Genomic DNA, 18,678 nt, shown 5'->3' with positions numbered 1-18,678 from the left:
CCTTAATGGATGTTCAATTACTATATTCTAAGTTGCTTTGATATTTGACATTAGTACATCCAAATTGTAATTAAATATCATATTATTATAAGATGGACATAGTTGTGAATGGATTGACCTCATATTTTTGGAAGTGTTATTCATGTGTTAATATAGGGAAATGGTATGGTAGATTTGAGTGGAGGATATAATAGTGGTGATTATGGAAGTAATAGTGCTAGAGATGGGTTGTATTCTAAAAACTATGGGAGGAAAACTAGAAGTAATGAGGGGAGGAGTGTAGCCATGTTGTAAGCACTCTAGAGATAGTAATAGTAGCACTCTAGAGATAGTAATAGTGACACCATTAGCAAGATTCATTAAGGATCCATGGTCATGTAAAATCTTAGTGTGACAATGACATCCTAAACTAATATATTTATCAAATCTTGTTCCATATCTTATTGAGCTACATTTCAACCATGATCTCATAATATTTTTGGTCAGCCAAGATAGTCTCAACACATTGATCATTAAAGATATTGTTGTTATTAGAAGAGGTAGTTATATTAGTTTTTAAGTGAATACATAATGAAAGATTAAAATCTCAAGTATCTCACGTTATAAACAATAATATGAAAAAGGGAAATCAATCTAAGATTAAAAAAGAGGAGAAAATTAATGGTATATCAAATTTAAAAGTAAGTGAGAAACATGAACCATAAACGTAATGTAAGGGTGGGTAGAGTCAAGGTGTAAGGATACAAATACACACAAAATCCTAAAACACCAACACATAAATGAAGCACAAGGGTGAAAAAAAAGATTCAATTTGAAAATAAGATTTAAAATAAAAAATACTAAATCTAAAAACCCTAATGATTATGAAAAATAACTTTATGAAAAAACTATGTCATATAAAAGTGATGAAGTTCACCAAAAATTTAAAAAACTTTATGAAAAAACTATGTCATATAAAAGTAATGAAGTTCACCAAAAATTTAAAAGAAATAAACATCCCCTAAACTTAATCTAGGTTTTAATCTAATTGAATGAAAACAAATAAGCATTAAATTAACCTAGATTAATTACTTATACTTATATGGGCTAGTGCAGTTATGAACTAATGTTATAGGATTGAAAGTAAATGCAAAGAAGAAATGTTGGTTTAACGACTAAATAATGAATTTTTTTAATGACAATGTTTCAGAAATTATTCCCCTCTCTCAAAGTAGTGCTTTAGAAATTGAATCTAAATTTGTTTTATACATACATTTGATCATGTGTAATGTCTACCTCTGCTTTATGATTTGCCTTAGTTTGGTCTAATTTACTTCTTCTAATATCTAGAATTATTAAGAAATATCTTGGGGATTGACATAATGTTGCTAGGGAACAAGTATTAGTATTAGGTAAACCCCCAAAGAATTTAGACAAGATATTAAAGATAGCTAGTCATAGTTGTACAAATGCTCATACAAATAAATATGCAAAGCTAGATTCATTTTTAATGTATTAAGTCTAAGCATTATGTTTATTAGGATCAAAGAGGATGAAAAAATGTGAGAGAATCAAATAATCCTAAAATAGATGCAAATAAGTGTTTTTTAAATACAAGCACGTAGCATGAAATCATATAAACGTGTGTTTTGTCAAGCTCACAATTGCCAGTAGAATAGACCTAAGTTAATCAAATTATGAATTTGAATTTTAAAATTTTGAGAGTTAGGTTTGCAACTAAGAGATCAACCCTACACTTAAAGAAATGACCAAAGTTATTGAAATGGATGTATCATGATAAGTCAATATGTTAAAATAGATCAACACATGAACCTAATTAATGTGTTTTGAATACATGTATCATAGACAAATGTATTAGAGCAGTCGAATAAAATATAGAAAAAAAATTAAATAAATAAAGATTAAGGAAATGAATTCCATCTCACACAAGAATATATTAAAACATTATAAAAAAACACAAAACTACATTAAAAATAAGAGGGAATGCAAATTTCAGTATTACATATGTATATATACGCTCGTAACTTAAAACAAGTACCGTAAGTAGGTTCAACATCTACCAACGTTATTCCTTTTCATATTTTTGAAAAATTATACACATTCCCGAAGCCGATTTTATCAGTCACATCTGACGAGACAGTATGTTACTCAATAATCTGGTGTAATTTCAGTGAGTTTCCTATCCTTCTCATGATCATTTTCTTACTGTGAACAGCGGCGAAGAGAGAGTCCCCTTCCAATATTTCTTGTTATTTCCTCATTACCTCTCTCACTGTCTTCATCTTCTTCTTTCATGTCAAAACTTTTAGATTTTGTGTAGACTCCCATACCCCATGATTGAGGTGATCCTCGAGGCTCTTCTTGGATTTCATAAAGTGGTGTATTAATCCTCTGAGGACAAAAGTCTTCTGCTCCATTAATGGCAGGATTAGAAGGTTGGCAATAGAAATGCCCATGTTGTATAGCAGGTAATGCAGCGTAGAGACCTTGGCCCCTTGTAGATGCATGTTCTGGATGAACCCAAATGCCTCCCACCACTACTAAGTGAGGAGGAACTTGAGGTTGAGCTAAGGTGGATACAGAAGGAGGACTCAGCCTTCTGGTATGCAGCCTATATTTCTGTATATTAAATAATGAACACATGAATCATAGAACTCACACTTTGCATCTCAAAAGAAAAAGTAGTGAAAGATGCCTTAAAGGGATTAGATTAGACCTGCAAATGACTTTTGACTTCGTCATTGGTAAGCCCATCTACTTTCATTAATTCTCTGATTTGCTTTGGAGTGGCTGTGCATTCCAACAAGTTTCAATCATGACAACCAAGAATTTGATATGAGTATTACTAAGATAATCTATGAATCTACTCAAAAGAAGTCATGAAAGAATGAAAAGAAAAAGTTAAGCTGACCCTGTGAGCCACCCAAGTGTTGAAGAGCATCAACAAATTTTCGATGGAGCTCTTGAGACCAACATCTTCTGGGCTTTCTCTGACATTCAGTGGCTGTTGTGTTGGAGTTGGTGTTGGCCCCATCAGATGTCTTTGAAACACTACCATCTTGGGCTTCAAAAGTTTTCTTGAATCCATTATCATCTTCACCATTTCTATTCTTCAAGCTAACTACCATTTTACAGCTGGGTATTGCATGGCTGTCAACCTCATCTGCACCACATGATTGATCAGGGTGTGGATATCTAGGGTTTTCATTCTGTTCTCTTGAGAATGGCGAAAATGCTCCACCGGCTCTATGTAAAGCAAAGCTTTGTTGTGGATGTGAATCCTGCTGCTTCAAACTATTCTGTAGAGCAACCAAAAAGACTAATATCACAATGTCATTTGGGAAAGTTGGAAACTGAAAATCATAAAACCCATCCTTATGAAATGATAGTGATTGCTGACCTGCTTAGCTTCATAGTTGTGGCTCCATAATGGAGTTGAGATCATCCACTTGGGCATATCATTTGATGTATATGCAGTTTCTCCCTTCACCTCAATTCCCTCATATTTATTCCCTACAGATTCTTCACAGCTAGGTTTTTTTACAGGAATGAATTCTTGGAGTACAGATTTTTGTTCCTCATCTATGGGGTGCTTAAACTTCTCACAGTTTCCCAGCTGCTGTTCTGAAGCCTCAATAGCTGAGGATTTTCACCACCAGAAACAAGAATGCTTAATTTTTTGTGGGAAAGAGTTCTGATGTGCAAATTCCTCATCAGGAGATCAAATAAACTGGTAATTAAGAAGGAATCAATCAATCACTTACCATCATCAAGCAGTTGCATAGAATGAGGAAGTTCTCGTTTAAAAGCTTCAATTTTATGACGCTCCATTTGCAGTCCTCGCAGATACTTTTGAAGTTGCTGGGTCTCATCTCCAAAGACAGTGTGTGATCTTTTTGCAGATGGCCTGCATTCCAATGTTAATTCACAGGGAGAGATCTCTTGTTGGGTTATCTCCATCTCATCCCAAAGCAAACCCTACAAGAAAATAAATATCAGAAATCACTGGGCTCCTACAGCAGAATCAAAATCAAACCCAAGGACAAAAACCCCAAATCTTCAAAAGCACATCCTCTCAGAGGTAATCATTAATGGTTATGGCAATCCAATATTTGTTCCTATGGGAATGTATAAGGTGTGCTTAGATTATTGTCTTTGGGACTCTCTATGAACCCCACAAGAAAAAAGCGGATTACTTCTTCTTGAATAAAGCTTTATTTTATCTTTTTCCTCCTGGACTGTAAGGGATCTACCTTTGAAGTGCTTAGAATATCACACCACTTCAACATTATTTTACCATATCAAACAAACTTCAACTTTCAATTGTGCTTTTCAGTTTCAAATCTACCCCAGGAATATATCACACAAAAGAATCCATTGTTTCTGAGCTATCCAATATTGACAGCTATTCTAAAGCTTAATTAATTGAAAGAAAAAGGTAAGAACGCAATTACTTCAAAGGAAAAGATAATGGTGCAACTTGTCACACAACAGTAGAAGGCCAATTAAAGCAAACATAGAGAAACCCAATTAACACTTCATTCAAGAGAAGATTACAAAGTAAAAAGTGGTGGGTTTGTAAATACAATCATCTAACCATGTCTTGTTTTTATCAGAGGAGAATCAGACCCAGCTCAGACTCTCATTACTTTATCATCTTTCTTCCGAACTCCAAAGCTTTCACATGAGAAAGATCTTCATCAATTATTCTTTACTTTCCCAAAATTAGAGAAAATGATGACAAGTTGATTCATCTTGGTAGAATCGTACTCTGCACCTTCACTAATGAGCAAGGCAAGAACATTCTGACCAACTAAAAAAAGACCATATTCAACAAGGGCCACCGATTCCAATTCCTTCAAAAGTTCCCTAGTCTAATAATTCTTATTCTCCCTTAGTACGGCCTCTGTAATAACCCACCCAAAGTACCACATATTAGAAATTCACTCTCTACACATTAATCTCGTGAAACTTTTCCAACTGAGATTTCTTTGGTAACCACAAACCCAAAAACTGACTCAAACCACACATTAAAAACCATTTTTATTTTTTGGTCGGATAAACATTCTATTAAATTTGTTTGGGATTAGAATCTGACCTCATCTTCTATGGTGTGGGGGCTTATGCACATTGGAAGAATCAAACTCTTTTTGAACCAAGCATTTCCACCATTAAACCAATCACCACTCCACTTAAAAACATATTTTCCTCCACTACCCAACAAATTCTTCATTTCAAACCTTTAAACCATATCATCATGGTCCTAAGTTTCAATTGTTTTGGAATCCAACACGAGTACTTATCATAATCTGATTCCTATGGTGCAAACTATCATTCAAACCCAAATTTGAAGTTTATCAGCTGTAATTATCATGGTCTAGCATTTGGGGGTGCACTTGCACGTCATATGTTGTGGGTGGATGTGGATGCTGATTCCTGCACCGAAAAAGTTGTGAGTTGATGAAAGCAACGTCTACGGGTAGCAAGAATTGCAAAGGACGATGGCATCCTGATCGTCCTTCACCGATTCGCCGCAAAAAGAATTGGACTTCTTCCATTTGGGATGTATTCCACTCTTTCCAAATTCTTATTTAATAGGTTATCCTTTTCAATATAAAGGTCGAATATACAGGAGGTTGCGTCCCTAACATTCTTAGGGTTAGCAGCTTTGGAGTAATCGAGACGGCTTTTGGGACGTCAGATGCCCGCAGCGTCTTTTTCCTCTTCTACGTAATGGAGCCATGAGGTGTCATAGGATTTACATTTTTTTACTTATTTAAGGCTTTTTTTCTTAAATCCTTAATGGGCTTTTACTTGGCTTCAATTGATTTTTCAACTTTTATATATTGATGTTTTGTCCTACTTCAGTGTTGACATTTGACTAGTGCCCATATGGTTAAATTTTGATTCAGTCCTAAATGTGGAAAATGAATAAAATTTGAGTCTCAATATTATAATTGAGAATATTAAATTTGATTAAGTTATAATTTTTTATCCAGTGTTTTTGTTATATAGTAAATTAGAATTTTATAATATTAGATTGAGTTTATTATGGGTCATGTTGTTTCATTATATAAGATGAGGATACTTGTCACAATATAATCTAATGTAAACCCAGGGTTTGACTTAGGGCTTCTTTCTTCTTTTCATATGAATTGGTCATTTGTTGAAATCATTCATACAATCTATTGAATCAATACAATTCTCAGGTTGTTGACAAAATCTATCTTGATTGATCTCTCTTTTTGATACGTATTTTTTTACAAGTGATTTCTAGGAGTTGTAAGGTTCAATCATCAATTCCAACATAGTATCCAAACACCAAATCTTTGAGCTTCGATTCAAATTTTGAGGGATATAGATTTGAAAACAATTTAGTGCATCTTGGAGAAAAACAAACTTCACCATTACATCCTGAATAGCCAAAAATATAAAGATCGATTGTCGTTTCTAAGTAAAAATTTAAGTAGTTGATTTTTGGGCAAGATTTTTTAGGCACATTTTTCAAGGAAAAGTCTCATATTGTTGTATGGAATCCATATGTTCATCTTATGAAACTATATATCATGCAGCCATGGTTTCCATTTCTATTGCAACTCTATGAATTTTGCCAATGTAATTGTTTAATTTTTTAACTATCAATGTAATTTAAATTGGTCGCTAACGTAATTTGTCAATTCTTGTACATTGGTTGATTCCTATGCAAGTGTTGACATCATTTATTTTATTCATGCAAAATATTTCACAAATTATTCCTTGGAGCTCCCACCATCCATAACTCATCTGCCACTCACACATTGCCCCTCTACCAATGCAACACTGCCCAGTTGCTTTGCCCATACCAACCTCGACCACAATCATGTGTGTATATAGGGGCTAGGCCCTAGCCACCCAACACCCAATTCTAAGCCCCTTCGTCTATGATTGGACCATAAGGGAAAATTGGAATTTTTTTGGTAAATTAGGTATAACTTAAGTGTCTAATCTCCATCTCTTGTAAATCATATATTATTGGAAAGTTGGTTTTAATTTTGATTCAGTGTAACTTAATTGATGTTTCTATATTTATCTATTGGTGTCTTTTATAGGCCTATAAAATTAGATCACCCAAAGGCTCATAACTTTCACTACAATCTGTATGTCATGATTCTCGTGACATCAAAAATTTAGTGCAACCCTCTTCATAGATAGAAAACCTATTGTTCTAGAATATTTACCAGGTACCTATTAGCTTCATCAAAACTCATTTTTTTCTATTTTAGTTATTTTCTTGGAAAACATGTAAATTAGGTCAATTTTGGGGGAACAATAGGGTTTTCTTGCATTTTGAGGGTCTTTATAATTAAAAAAAATTATGTACTTTTGCAATCAAATCATCATCGATTCAACCCATATCTCTCCAATAGGTAGAAGAAAATGGAGATACATATAAAAAATAAGGGTTGTGCAAAGTGACCATGCGTACAAAACTTGTGCCTACATGAGTTGTATTGATGCAGGAGCATCCTCGGTTCACAACAATCTTGCATAAACCAAAAACATTTTCTTTTTGTTTTGTTTTATGTTTGCAGTTTCAGTTTTCCTTTCTGTGTGTCCCGGTTTTGGCTCACCGGATCCTGTGGAGTTGGATTCTACTTGAAGACTTGATCATATTTCTTTCTTTCAAACCGCATCTCTTTTGGATCACTTTCCGACAAGATATCGCTACTGGTTTTCATGACAGTTTCTTGTCACAGATTCCTTTGTTACCGATTGCCTGAGACCTATTCTAGTGATCTACCGAAACCCATTCCGAAGCTTGTGGAGCCTTGGATGTTGATTGTGATGTTTCTTGGCATGTGGCCGACCTTCTACGTTTCACCCTTTGGATTTTTTCGAAGGAATCTCTTGGCGGAGGCCAACCTTGTTCATTTTGCAAGTTAGGTCTTGTTCTTTGCGTTTTGATCCCTTTTGGGCCGACTGGATCCTTTGGATTGATATATATATTTGTAATCATTCTTTAGAATGTAATCAATCAGAGAATTAAGAAGTATCAGATAGCTAGACTATGCCTAGAAGATAGATCTTTCGTTTCAAGGTCCCGGTGTGACCTATTCTACCAGGCCTGTGTGTCGGTATGTTGTAATCCGGTTGTTACCGGTTGGATGTAATCAAATTTCATGCAATAAAACTATATGTTCTACATTGCTTCCATCATATCTGTTTGTTTTCGTTGTGTTTACTCTTGTTGGCCGGTTTGGATTGATCTCCTTGAGGTCCCTCCTCACTGGTGACTGCTTCATGTATAGAAGAGAAAAATAGTTCAATAGGTGTGATGAGGATTTTGATACATTATGCATGTTCGTGTCTCCTATTTCATGTTGAATCTTGCACTACATCTAATCAGATTTTGATGAACAATTATTATTATTTTTAAGAAAGATATCTTGAAGGGATTTTAGTTGGAGAATGAGATCATGGGTTTGAATCCTACAAATTTGGATAGAATCCAATACTTCTTCACCAAAATCACGTATCTTAGATTATAGCTATCATAATGTGGTACTGAGAAACATAACTCCTAGTTGATTCTTTCCATCCTTTCCAAGCTTGGTATGACTATTAAGTATTTATTTCTATTATGCCAATAGAGATGCACTTGGTACTAGATTCACTATGCATTCACTTGATGATTTTTCTAAATGACTCATCAAGGAGCAAAAAAAGTTGGTAAAAATGGTCTCTTTCAAGTCTTCCAAATCACGTTCTTATTTCAACACCAAGTATCAAAGACCAGAAGATTTTTAAATGGAAAAGACGAGAAACATAAACACAAGGATTACAAGAACAATGAGCAAGAAAAGGAATCACGTTCATAAGATACCTTTGATTCTTCTTCTTCTAAGGGGGACTCATCTAAGACTTTGATCGACAAAAATATGTATTTTGCAAAAATTTAGGACATGATGATCATCAGTGTTATACAAAGCATATTAATAAGATAAAATTGATAAATCAATGATGAACCACTAGTACCAAACCGGTACTGAGAGGGGGGGGGTGAATTAATACAAACACAATCTGCAGTCCAAAACCGGTTTGATAGCAAATACTCCAAATGACTGGCAAACAGGAATACCTTTTCAACACAGACTGCAACCGGTAAAGCCAAGAGTGTCTAAAACACGCATTGACCAGTTGAACACTTAACTTTTCATTTAACTCAAAACAACACTACCATTTCACCCTCATGCATGAACAAGTAAACTATCCTCTGATCGTCACAACAGTTAGTTCAGTATGCTTTATAGAGAGGCATAAAACACAAAACCATCATATGCTCAATAGGTAGTAACAAAGCATCACAAGATAAAAGCATCACACATAACACACATATTTTTCACGTGGAAACCCAACTAGGAAAAACCACAGTGGGGATGAATACCCACAAGTTGCTTTTGAACTCTTCTGAAGTCTGCTCTAGTAGGAGCCTTGTCCGGTTAAAGACATTACAATAGGTTCTGCTAGGAACCGATCCTGTTAGGGATCACCCGGTTAAGGGATAGCAATAATACCTGGTTAAGGGTTAAACCCGGTAGGGTCACCTTGTTAGAGGATTTCAAGAACTTGATAGCTAAAGGATCTCCAGAGCTCTATAGCTTCTCAGAACTCATTAACCTCGAGTTACCCGGTTAAGGGATTTGAATCAAGCCTGTTAAGACCACCCTATTAGGGGATTTTGCAACAGGCTAGTTAAGGCTACCCTGTTAGGGGATTTTACAACTGTTGAATTGGTTAGAGATCAACAGGAATTACAATGATCTGTTAACAACACTCAATCTTAATGCAGATCCATTTTGGCTCCTCTTCACCTTCTACACATTCACTTTGCAGGTATCTCTTTTCTCCTTTGGTTTGGCAAGAATCACGTATCACTTCCTTAGGATACACACACACAACTTTTTCCAACAAGCTTAGAAGGAAACACAACATCGACCTTATAGGAAACATACAGGTCAGTAGCAAAAACCCTAAACCCTAAACCTGTTAGGTTAAGCAATTCAAGCAGTTTGATCCTGACTGTTGAATCATACTGCATTAAATGCAACAATCTTGAATCAATCTCAAGAAATTCTCCATCGTCCATTATCCACCGATTTCATGGCGGTTGATAACCCATCACACATTATCACCGTTTGACAGACTTCGCTCATTCCCGAGGTAGATAGGAATAGTCATCTTTATGCAAGATCCTTCACGTGCACAGAGCTTACGTGGCAACACGATCTATCCTCCATTATATTGTTAACTCATCACACGAATATCACCGATTGAGTCACACAGACTTGAGGTAATCCAACTGGAAATCCTGAAGTGGAAGCTACCTACCAACCAGTAGTCATACAATGCTTCCATGTGCCGGTTCCTATAACTACATGTCGGTTCACCTTGAACAAATATACTGCTTCACTTTGGCATATAAACCGGTTCATACATATGTCGGTTCCTCTCTCTTTTCACCTATCATATGTGCCGGTTCACACCATGTCTCATATTGACATCAATGACAACATACAATATCATTATGTCTTCATGCCGGTTCACATAATGCCAACAATCTCCCCCTTTGGCATTGATGGCAATATACAAAGATATCTTCTTTGCTTCACATCTTCTCCCATTTGTTGTAGATATCTTTTCGCTTCACTCCTTCTCCCCCTTTGACAACAATGCCAAAGTGGAGGTACAAGCATCTCTGTTTCATCATGTTGCTCCCCCTGAGGAGTAGCATCCTTCAACACATCAATCAACCAAAAATTTGTCTTTCCAGTACCTGACTAATGTGGAACAATTACTTTTAGTTCACCTCCTGAAGGGGCAATATCCCTAATTCACCTCTCAAATGCACAAATGTTGTCTTTGGGAGAGGCTTGGTGAATATGTCTGCTAACTGCTCCTTACTAGACACATGCTCTAGTGCAATCTCTTTATTCTGAACCTTTTCCCTCAAGAAATGATACTTAAGCACAAAATGTTTGGTTCTAGAATGTAAAACCAGATTCTTTGATATATTGATAGCACTTGTGTTATCACAGAATATACTTACCGGTTCAAATACAGGGATCTTGAAGCCTTCCAGTACATGCTTCATCCAGATTGTCTGAGTGCAGTTCATGAAAGCTGCAACATACTCTGCTTCCGCTATAGACTAAGAGATACAACTCTGCTTTTTACTCATCCATGAGACCAGTCTTCCACCGAAAAAGAATGCACCACTGGTTGTGCTTTTCCAGTCATCCACATTACCTGCCCAATCAGCATCAGTGAACACTTTCAGATTGAAATCATTGTTGTATGGGTACCACAATCCATAGTCAACTGTTCCCTTCAGATACCTAAGAATCCGCTTGACTGCAATCAAGTGGGATTCTCTTGGACTCTTTTGGAACCTTGCAGTAATGCCAACTGCATGTGCAATATCTGGTCTACTATGTACTACATAATGCAACTTACCAATCATTGATCAGTATTCCTTCTCATCAACTAGTGCGGAATCATCTTCTTTTGTCAATTTGCAACCGGTCACCATCGGTGTACCAACCGGTTTGCTATCTTCCATGCCAAAGGTCTTCAGTACCTCTTTGACATATTTGGACTAAGTGATAAAGATTCCATCTTCCATCTGTTGGATCTGCAGTCCAATGAAGAACTTAATCTCCCCTATGAGTGACATCTCAAACTCTTTCTTCATCTCATCAACAAACTCATGACTCATCTTGTCATCTCCTCCAAAGATAATGTCATCAACAAAAACCTCACAGATCAGGATCTGATCTCCTTCAGACTTCAAGTAGATATTGCTATCTTCACTTGTTCTCTCAAATCCAATCTTCATAAGATGGGAATGTAGGAGCTCATACCATGCCCTAGGTGCTTGTTTTAGACCATATAATGCTTTATGTAGCCTGCACACCATATCACTGTCTTCAAATAGGGAAAACCCATCTGGTTGCTCTATATATACCTCCTCTTCAAGTACACCATTTAGGAATGCAGATTTTACATCCATTTGATATACTTTGAACCTCTTAAAAGCTGCATATGCAAGAAGCATACAAACTCCTTCCAATCTACCTACAAGAGCAAAGGTTTCTCCATAGTCTTCTCCTTCTTCTTGAGCATATCCTTTGCATACCAATCTAGCTTTATTCCTAATCACTGTGCCATCCTCATTCAACTTGTTTCTGAACACCCATTTGGTGCCAATGACATTTTTATGCTTAGGTCTAGGTACCAAGGACCATGTACGATTTTTCTCTATCTGATCAAGTTCCTCTTCCATTGCCTTGATCCAGTCTTCATCTTTATGAGCCTCTTTGAATGATTTAGGCTCAAATTCAGAGATCATACATGAGTTTTCTCTGATCTTTCTTCTTGTAAGGATTCTTGCATCCTTATCACCTATGATCTACTTAGGATCATGATTCAACTTGACATACTGAGAAATGGTCTTAATTGGTTCTTCTTGCTTTTCTTCTTCATCCTCATCTTCATCAGTATCAACATTCACCGGTTTAGGGACACTGTTACTGGTACTTGGCTGGCTAACAACCAGTTCCCAGAAGGTTGCAACCGGTTCATTTATAGCTTTCTCACTACTGGTTTCCTCAGTTTTCCCAGGGGATTCATCAACTCTTACATTGATACTTTCCATAATTCTCTTAGTCCTGTTGTTGTAGCACTTGAAAGCTTTACTCTTGGTGGAATATCCTAGAAATATTCCCTCATCACATTTAGCTTCAAATTTGCCCTGATGTTCACTCCTCTTGATGTAACATTTGCTACCAAATACCTTAAAGTAGCTAACCACAGGTGTCTTACCGGTCCAATACTCATAAGGAGTTTTGTCCTTACCCTTTTTGATGAGTACCCGGTTCATAGTGTAGATTGCAGTGCTCACCGCTTCTATCCAAAAGGTGTGAGCTACCTTTCCTTGAATCAACATGGTTCTAGCTGCTTCAACCATAGTCCAGTTATTCCTCTCTGCTAGGCCATTTTGCTATGGAGTTTGGGGGGCAGACAGTTGTCTCTTGATGCCAAATTCTTCACAATACTTGTTGAATTCACTGGAAGTGAATTCCCCTCCTTGATCAGTTCTGAGACATTTGATCCTTTTACCGCTTTCCTTCTCCACTAATGCTCTGAAAGCTTTGAATTTCCCAAAAGCTTCAGACTTGTCTTTCAAGAATGTGACCCACATCATTCTTGAGCAGTCATCAGTGAGGATCATGAAGTACCTATCACCCTACACACTTCTAGTTTTCATAGGACCACACAAATCAGTATGTACAAGATCAAGCAAGTTGTCAGCAGTGAAAGATTTACCTTTAAAAGTTGAGGAAGACATTTTCCCCAATTGACATTCTCTACACAAGGTATTATCCGGTTTGTTTAGCACCAGCAACCCTCTAGCTGCCTTGATCTTACTATCCTTTACAATATTATCAAAGTTTATATGACAGAGTCTCCTATGCCATATCCAACTATCATCAAGCTTAGCCATAAGACAGGTACTTACATTTGTATTCAACTGAAATAAGTTACCTTTGGTCTGCATGTCGGTGGCCACCAATTTACCATCTTTTCCTTTGATTCTACAAACTCCATTCTTGAATTGCAGAGTGAGGCCACTGTCATTTAGCTGGGCAACACTTAGAAGGTTGTGTCTGAGACCATCAACCCAGTACACATTGTCAACACTAATCTTTCCATTCAAAGAGATGGATCCTCTGCCTTTGACCATGCATGGTGCATCATTGCCAAAGAAGACCACACCACCATCATACTCTTCTAAGGATAGAAACTTGCTCCGGTCACCAGTCATATGGTGAGAACAACCACTGTCAATGATCCACTCATTTGAATTATCAAACCAGGAGACAAGAGCCTTCTTGTCTACCACATCTTCCTTTACAACAACAAACACAATGTCTTCATTCTCTTCATCTTCTGATTCCTCATTTGTGACACCTTCATCAACTGCAACAAAACAGTTTCTCCGGTTTCCTCCTTTGAATTTCTTGAACCTTTCCGGTTTATCCTTGTTGTTGCTATTAGGACAGTTCATAGCAATATGTCATATCCAGTTACAGGAAAAACATTTCAAAGGGAGCTTACCTTTGTATTTACCAATTCCTTTTGGAAATTTCCTGGCAAGAAGAGCTTCAAATTCCATCAGAAACTCTTCATCATTCATTTCTTTGTTCTGATTAGGTTCCCCACTAGTGCTAGCCTCTTTTCCTTTTTTAGATGGTATAGCAGAGGCTCTAAATGCTAATTTTGTCTTTTGAACACTGTCATCAAAACTATTCAGCTCATAGGCTATCAACTTGGCTATGATGGAGTCCAAGGACACCTTAGACTTGTCTATTGATCTCAGCTCCTGAATAGCAGCAACCCTTATTGCATAGACCGGCAACAGGGATCTCAGGACTTTACTTACCACAGTGGAATCTTCTATTTTGCCACCTGCACTCTTGATTTCTCCAACAACCGTTTTGATTCTTATTCCATACTGTTGAATGGTCTCTCCTTCAACCATCCGCATGTCTTCAAACTTCCTTCTCAGGCTTTCTTCCTTAGCCTATTTTACATGCTCACCACCACCATAGATATTTTCAAGAGCATCCCATACCTCTTTGGGATTTGCCTTATCTTGAACATCAATAAATTCAATGTCAGATAGACTACTGATGAGGGCTTCCATGACTTGCCCATTTTCTTGTATCTCTCTCTTTTGGTCATCGATGAGAGTACTGGTAGGAACAACATATACATTTTCAACATAACTCCAATGTTGAACACCCATGATTTTGATGAATATCTTCATCTTGTCTTTCCATATACCAAAGTTTTCCCTGTTAAACTTTGGACCTTCCCTCTTCATCATTTAACTAGGATCTTTTCCTCAAGTAGTTAAGCTTACAACATAGAGGACCTGGAGGTGCTCTGATACCAATTGATAACTCAATGATGAACCACTGGTACCAAACCAGTACTGAGAGGGGGGGGTGAATCAGTACAAACACAATCTGCAGTCCAAAACCAGTTTGATAGCAAATACTCCAAATGACTTGCAAACGGGAATACCTTTTCAACACAGACTGCAACCGGTAAAGCCAAGAGTGTCTAAAACATGCATTGACCGGTTGAACACTTAGCTTTTCATTTAACTCAAAACAACACTACCATTTCACCCTCATGCATGAACAGGTAAACTATCCTCTGATCATCACAATAGTTAGTTCAGTATGCTTTATAGACAGGCATAAAACATAGAACCATCATATGCTCAACAGGTAGTAACAAAGCATCACAAGATAAAAGCATCACACATAACACACATATTTTTCACGTGGAAACCCAATTGGGAAAAACCATGGTGGGGATGAATACCCACAAGTTTCTTTTGAACTCTTTTGAAGTCCGCTCTGTTAGGAGCCTTGTCCGGTTAAAGACATTACAATAGGTTCTGCTAGGAACCGATCATGTTAGGGATCACCCGATTAAGGGATAGCAATAATACTCGGTTAAGGGTTAAACCCGGTAGGGTCACCTTGTTAGAGGATTTCAAGAACTCAATAGCTAAAGGATCTCTAGAGCTCTATAGCTTCTCAGAACTCATTAACCTCGAGTTACCCGGTTAAGGGATTTGAATCAAGCCTATTAAGACCACCCTATTAGGGGATTTTGCAACAAGCCAGTTAAGGCTACCCTGTTAGGGGATTTTACAACTATTGAAGTGGTTAGAGATCAACAGGAATTACAATGATCTATTAACAGTACTCAATGCTAATGCAGATCCATTTCGGCTCCTCTTCACCTTCTGCACATTCACTTTGCAGGTATCTCTTCTCTCCTTTGGTCTGGCAAGAATCACGTATCACTTCCTTAGGATACACACACACAACTTTTGCCAACAACCTTAGAAAGAAACACAACATTGACCTTATAGGAAACATACAGGTCGGTAGCAAAAACCCTAAACCCTAAACCTGTTAAGTTAAGCAATTCAAGAAGTTCGATCCTGATCGTTGAATCATACTGCATTAAATGCAACAATCTTGAATCAATCTCAAGACATTCTCCATCATCCATTATCCACCGATTTCATGGTGGCTGATAACCCATCACCCGTTATCACTGTTTGACAGACTTTGCTCATTCTCGAGGTAGATAGGAATAGTCATCTTTATGCAAGATCCTTCACGCACACAGAGCTTACGTGGCAACACGATCTATCCTCCATTATACTATTAACTCATCACACAAAGATCACCAATTGAGTCATACAGACTTGAGGTAATCCAACTGGAAATCCTGAAGTGGAAGCTACCTACCAACCGGTAGTCATACAATGCTTCCATGTGCCGGTTCCCATAACTACATGCCGGTTCACCTTGAACAAATATACCGCTTCACTTTGGCATATAAACTGGTTCATACATATGCCGGTTCCTCTCTCTTTTCACCTATCACATGTGCCGGTTCACACCATGTCTCATATTGACATCAATGACAACATACAATATCATTATGTCTTCATGCCGGTTCACATAATGCCAACAAAAATACCTTTAACTTAAGAATAATATTTAGTTTCCTTCATCTAGTACATCATCTTCTTCCACTTCAACATCCACACAATCAAGGTCATCCATCATGACACATGTAGTGGATAAGATGAAAAATCATGCACTCTTCGCATCGACAAATCCTTACTCCAACCAATGACTTCTTAATCCAAGAGCCTCACATCATATGGAGCTTTATCTTTGATTCTCCTCATATGAACCTTGCACATTACCATACATATTGATGAGTAATAATTCACTTGTATTAGCATTAATGAGAAAGGATCAATATATGTTCATGATGGAACACTTCATGATGTACCTTTGTTCCCTCATTATCCTCCAATTTGATTTACATATATCAAATTGCACATAGTGGGGCAAGGAAGATAGTCCAGTTCACACCCAATCCACTACTTATCAAAGATATTTATAGTAGAGAGTTTTTTGTAGTTGGGATAGTTGATCATGCCTCTTGATTTTATGTCTTCTCAAATTTTTCTTCAAATGAGCCTAGAGTTTCATTTACTAGTTTACACTTTCATGCATCTAGAATGGATTGTATATCTAAGAATAATCTTAGTAACATGAACCTATGTGTGCTCCCATCATCCACCTTGATTCATGAGACTTGTGTTGAGTTTCCACCTGCATATTCATATATCAATTTGATTTAGTAGTATGGTATTTTTCTTCTACTTCTAACCTTGTGGGATTACTTCTTGCAAGATATTATAGAGTTGTTTGTTGAGTCACAAATTGTAGATATTGGGGACATAATTGACGATATTCATTTCCTTTTTATGATAGCCACAACCCACATGTTTGTTAGAAATACTTGTCTTAAGTTGTCATTGATGTCAAACCCGGTGATCCAGATTGGTCTGGATGTGTTGCTGAATAGTGGAAGATAGGTATGTATGATTTGATGTAGAATAGTGGAAGATAGGTATATATGTTCAGATGGCAGTTTTTAGATATTTTTGATGTATTGCAAACATGTTTATTGCTCTAGAAATATGTATTGTCAGTATGAAGATAAATTTATCTTGATGAGAGAGATTTGGTGTTGGTTGTGGCAAATGGTTTCATGCTCTGGTCATTCATGCAGTCTAACAAAATTCAATTAACTTATCTCAGAAGTGCAGTCCTCCGCATTTGTGTTTTGATGCAGTTGTGGAAGTGCAATTTTTTATATGGGTGTTGTCGTTGGTTGAGATTTTTGTATTCATGGTTTTGGTGCTCAGAAAATTATGCCCTAAATGTTGTCCTTTAGATGTACACATTCAGTTATGTAGTGTTGAGAAAATCTTTGTGCTCTGGTTTCTTCATTTCTGATGTTAAGTTGTTGATGATTATTTGTTCATGTATTTAACCTCATAGTATTGAGTTGGATCATGTTGATGTGCTCTGGACTTGTGCTCTTCGCCTGGTTCAGGTAACCCCAGATGCTCTATCTTTTCTTCTGGTGATTGTGGTGCTTGGATAATTTTGAATTATGTTTGGCCAACCTTAAGAGATTATGTTATTATTTAGCTTTGGTGATTGTAACGTGTGAATTGATCGTTGAAGATATCATTTGGGAAAATATTGTTAAGGCTGACTTATTGTATATTCTTATTATTACACTCATATATATTATAATCGAACATTATGCTGGCAAAAGACACTATTTCGGTGATGTTCCAATGGAGATTGATGATGTTAGGTGCATGGATATTACTTAGGGTTTGTTAGTGATGGCACCTCAACCTTGTAATCCTATCTGGTATATGGAGATTAGAATTACCGAAAGTCTTAAGTAAGTTTGGTTATTCATGAGCATATGTCTGGTCGGTGGAACACATTGTATGAATTTGATAAGCAAAATTCATTTCTAGTGATGCAGTTTTTGTTGTGGTGATAGAGATAGTTGACTAGATAAGTGAGGCAACTTTTCATGCAATTCTAGCCTCTGGTGCTGATTCTAGAGCAAGTTTCTTGGTCTGGTTATCTGGTATTGCAGGAAGAACAAGATTATGCTTATATTTGATGGTGTAGCGTATTGTCTGGATAATTGAGGTGA

General features: G+C 36.8%; 1 protein-coding gene across 4 annotated transcripts; it reads right to left on the bottom strand.

Moving 5' to 3' along the window:
- Nucleotides 1-2,025: 2,025 nt before the first annotated feature.
- LOC131037688 (transcription factor HHO2) lies at nucleotides 2,026-5,248 on the bottom strand. Of its 4 annotated transcripts, none has more exons than XM_057969871.2 (6): nucleotides 5,099-5,248; nucleotides 3,765-3,978; nucleotides 3,401-3,639; nucleotides 2,912-3,299; nucleotides 2,717-2,790; nucleotides 2,026-2,619 (listed from the first exon to the last, which is right to left on the bottom strand). In XM_057969871.2, the coding sequence occupies exons 1-6, from the start codon at nucleotides 5,231-5,233 to the stop codon at nucleotides 2,203-2,205; spliced, it is 1,467 nt and encodes a 488-aa protein (XP_057825854.2). In that variant the 5' UTR covers nucleotides 5,234-5,248; the 3' UTR covers nucleotides 2,026-2,202. The 4 variants fall into 4 exon arrangements, with proteins under 4 accessions (XP_057825854.2, XP_057825856.2, XP_057825857.2 ...); XM_057969873.2 differs by lacking the exon at nucleotides 5,099-5,248 and adding an exon at nucleotides 4,598-5,016; XM_057969874.2 differs by lacking the exon at nucleotides 5,099-5,248 and adding an exon at nucleotides 4,455-4,553.
- Between the last annotated feature and the right edge of the window lie 13,430 nt (nucleotides 5,249-18,678).

This window comes from Cryptomeria japonica, chromosome 10, assembly GCF_030272615.1.
Source record: "Cryptomeria japonica chromosome 10, Sugi_1.0, whole genome shotgun sequence".
NCBI classification, from domain to species: Eukaryota; Viridiplantae; Streptophyta; class Pinopsida; order Cupressales; family Cupressaceae; genus Cryptomeria; species Cryptomeria japonica.
This window is presented reverse-complemented; position numbering and strand designations above follow the sequence as displayed.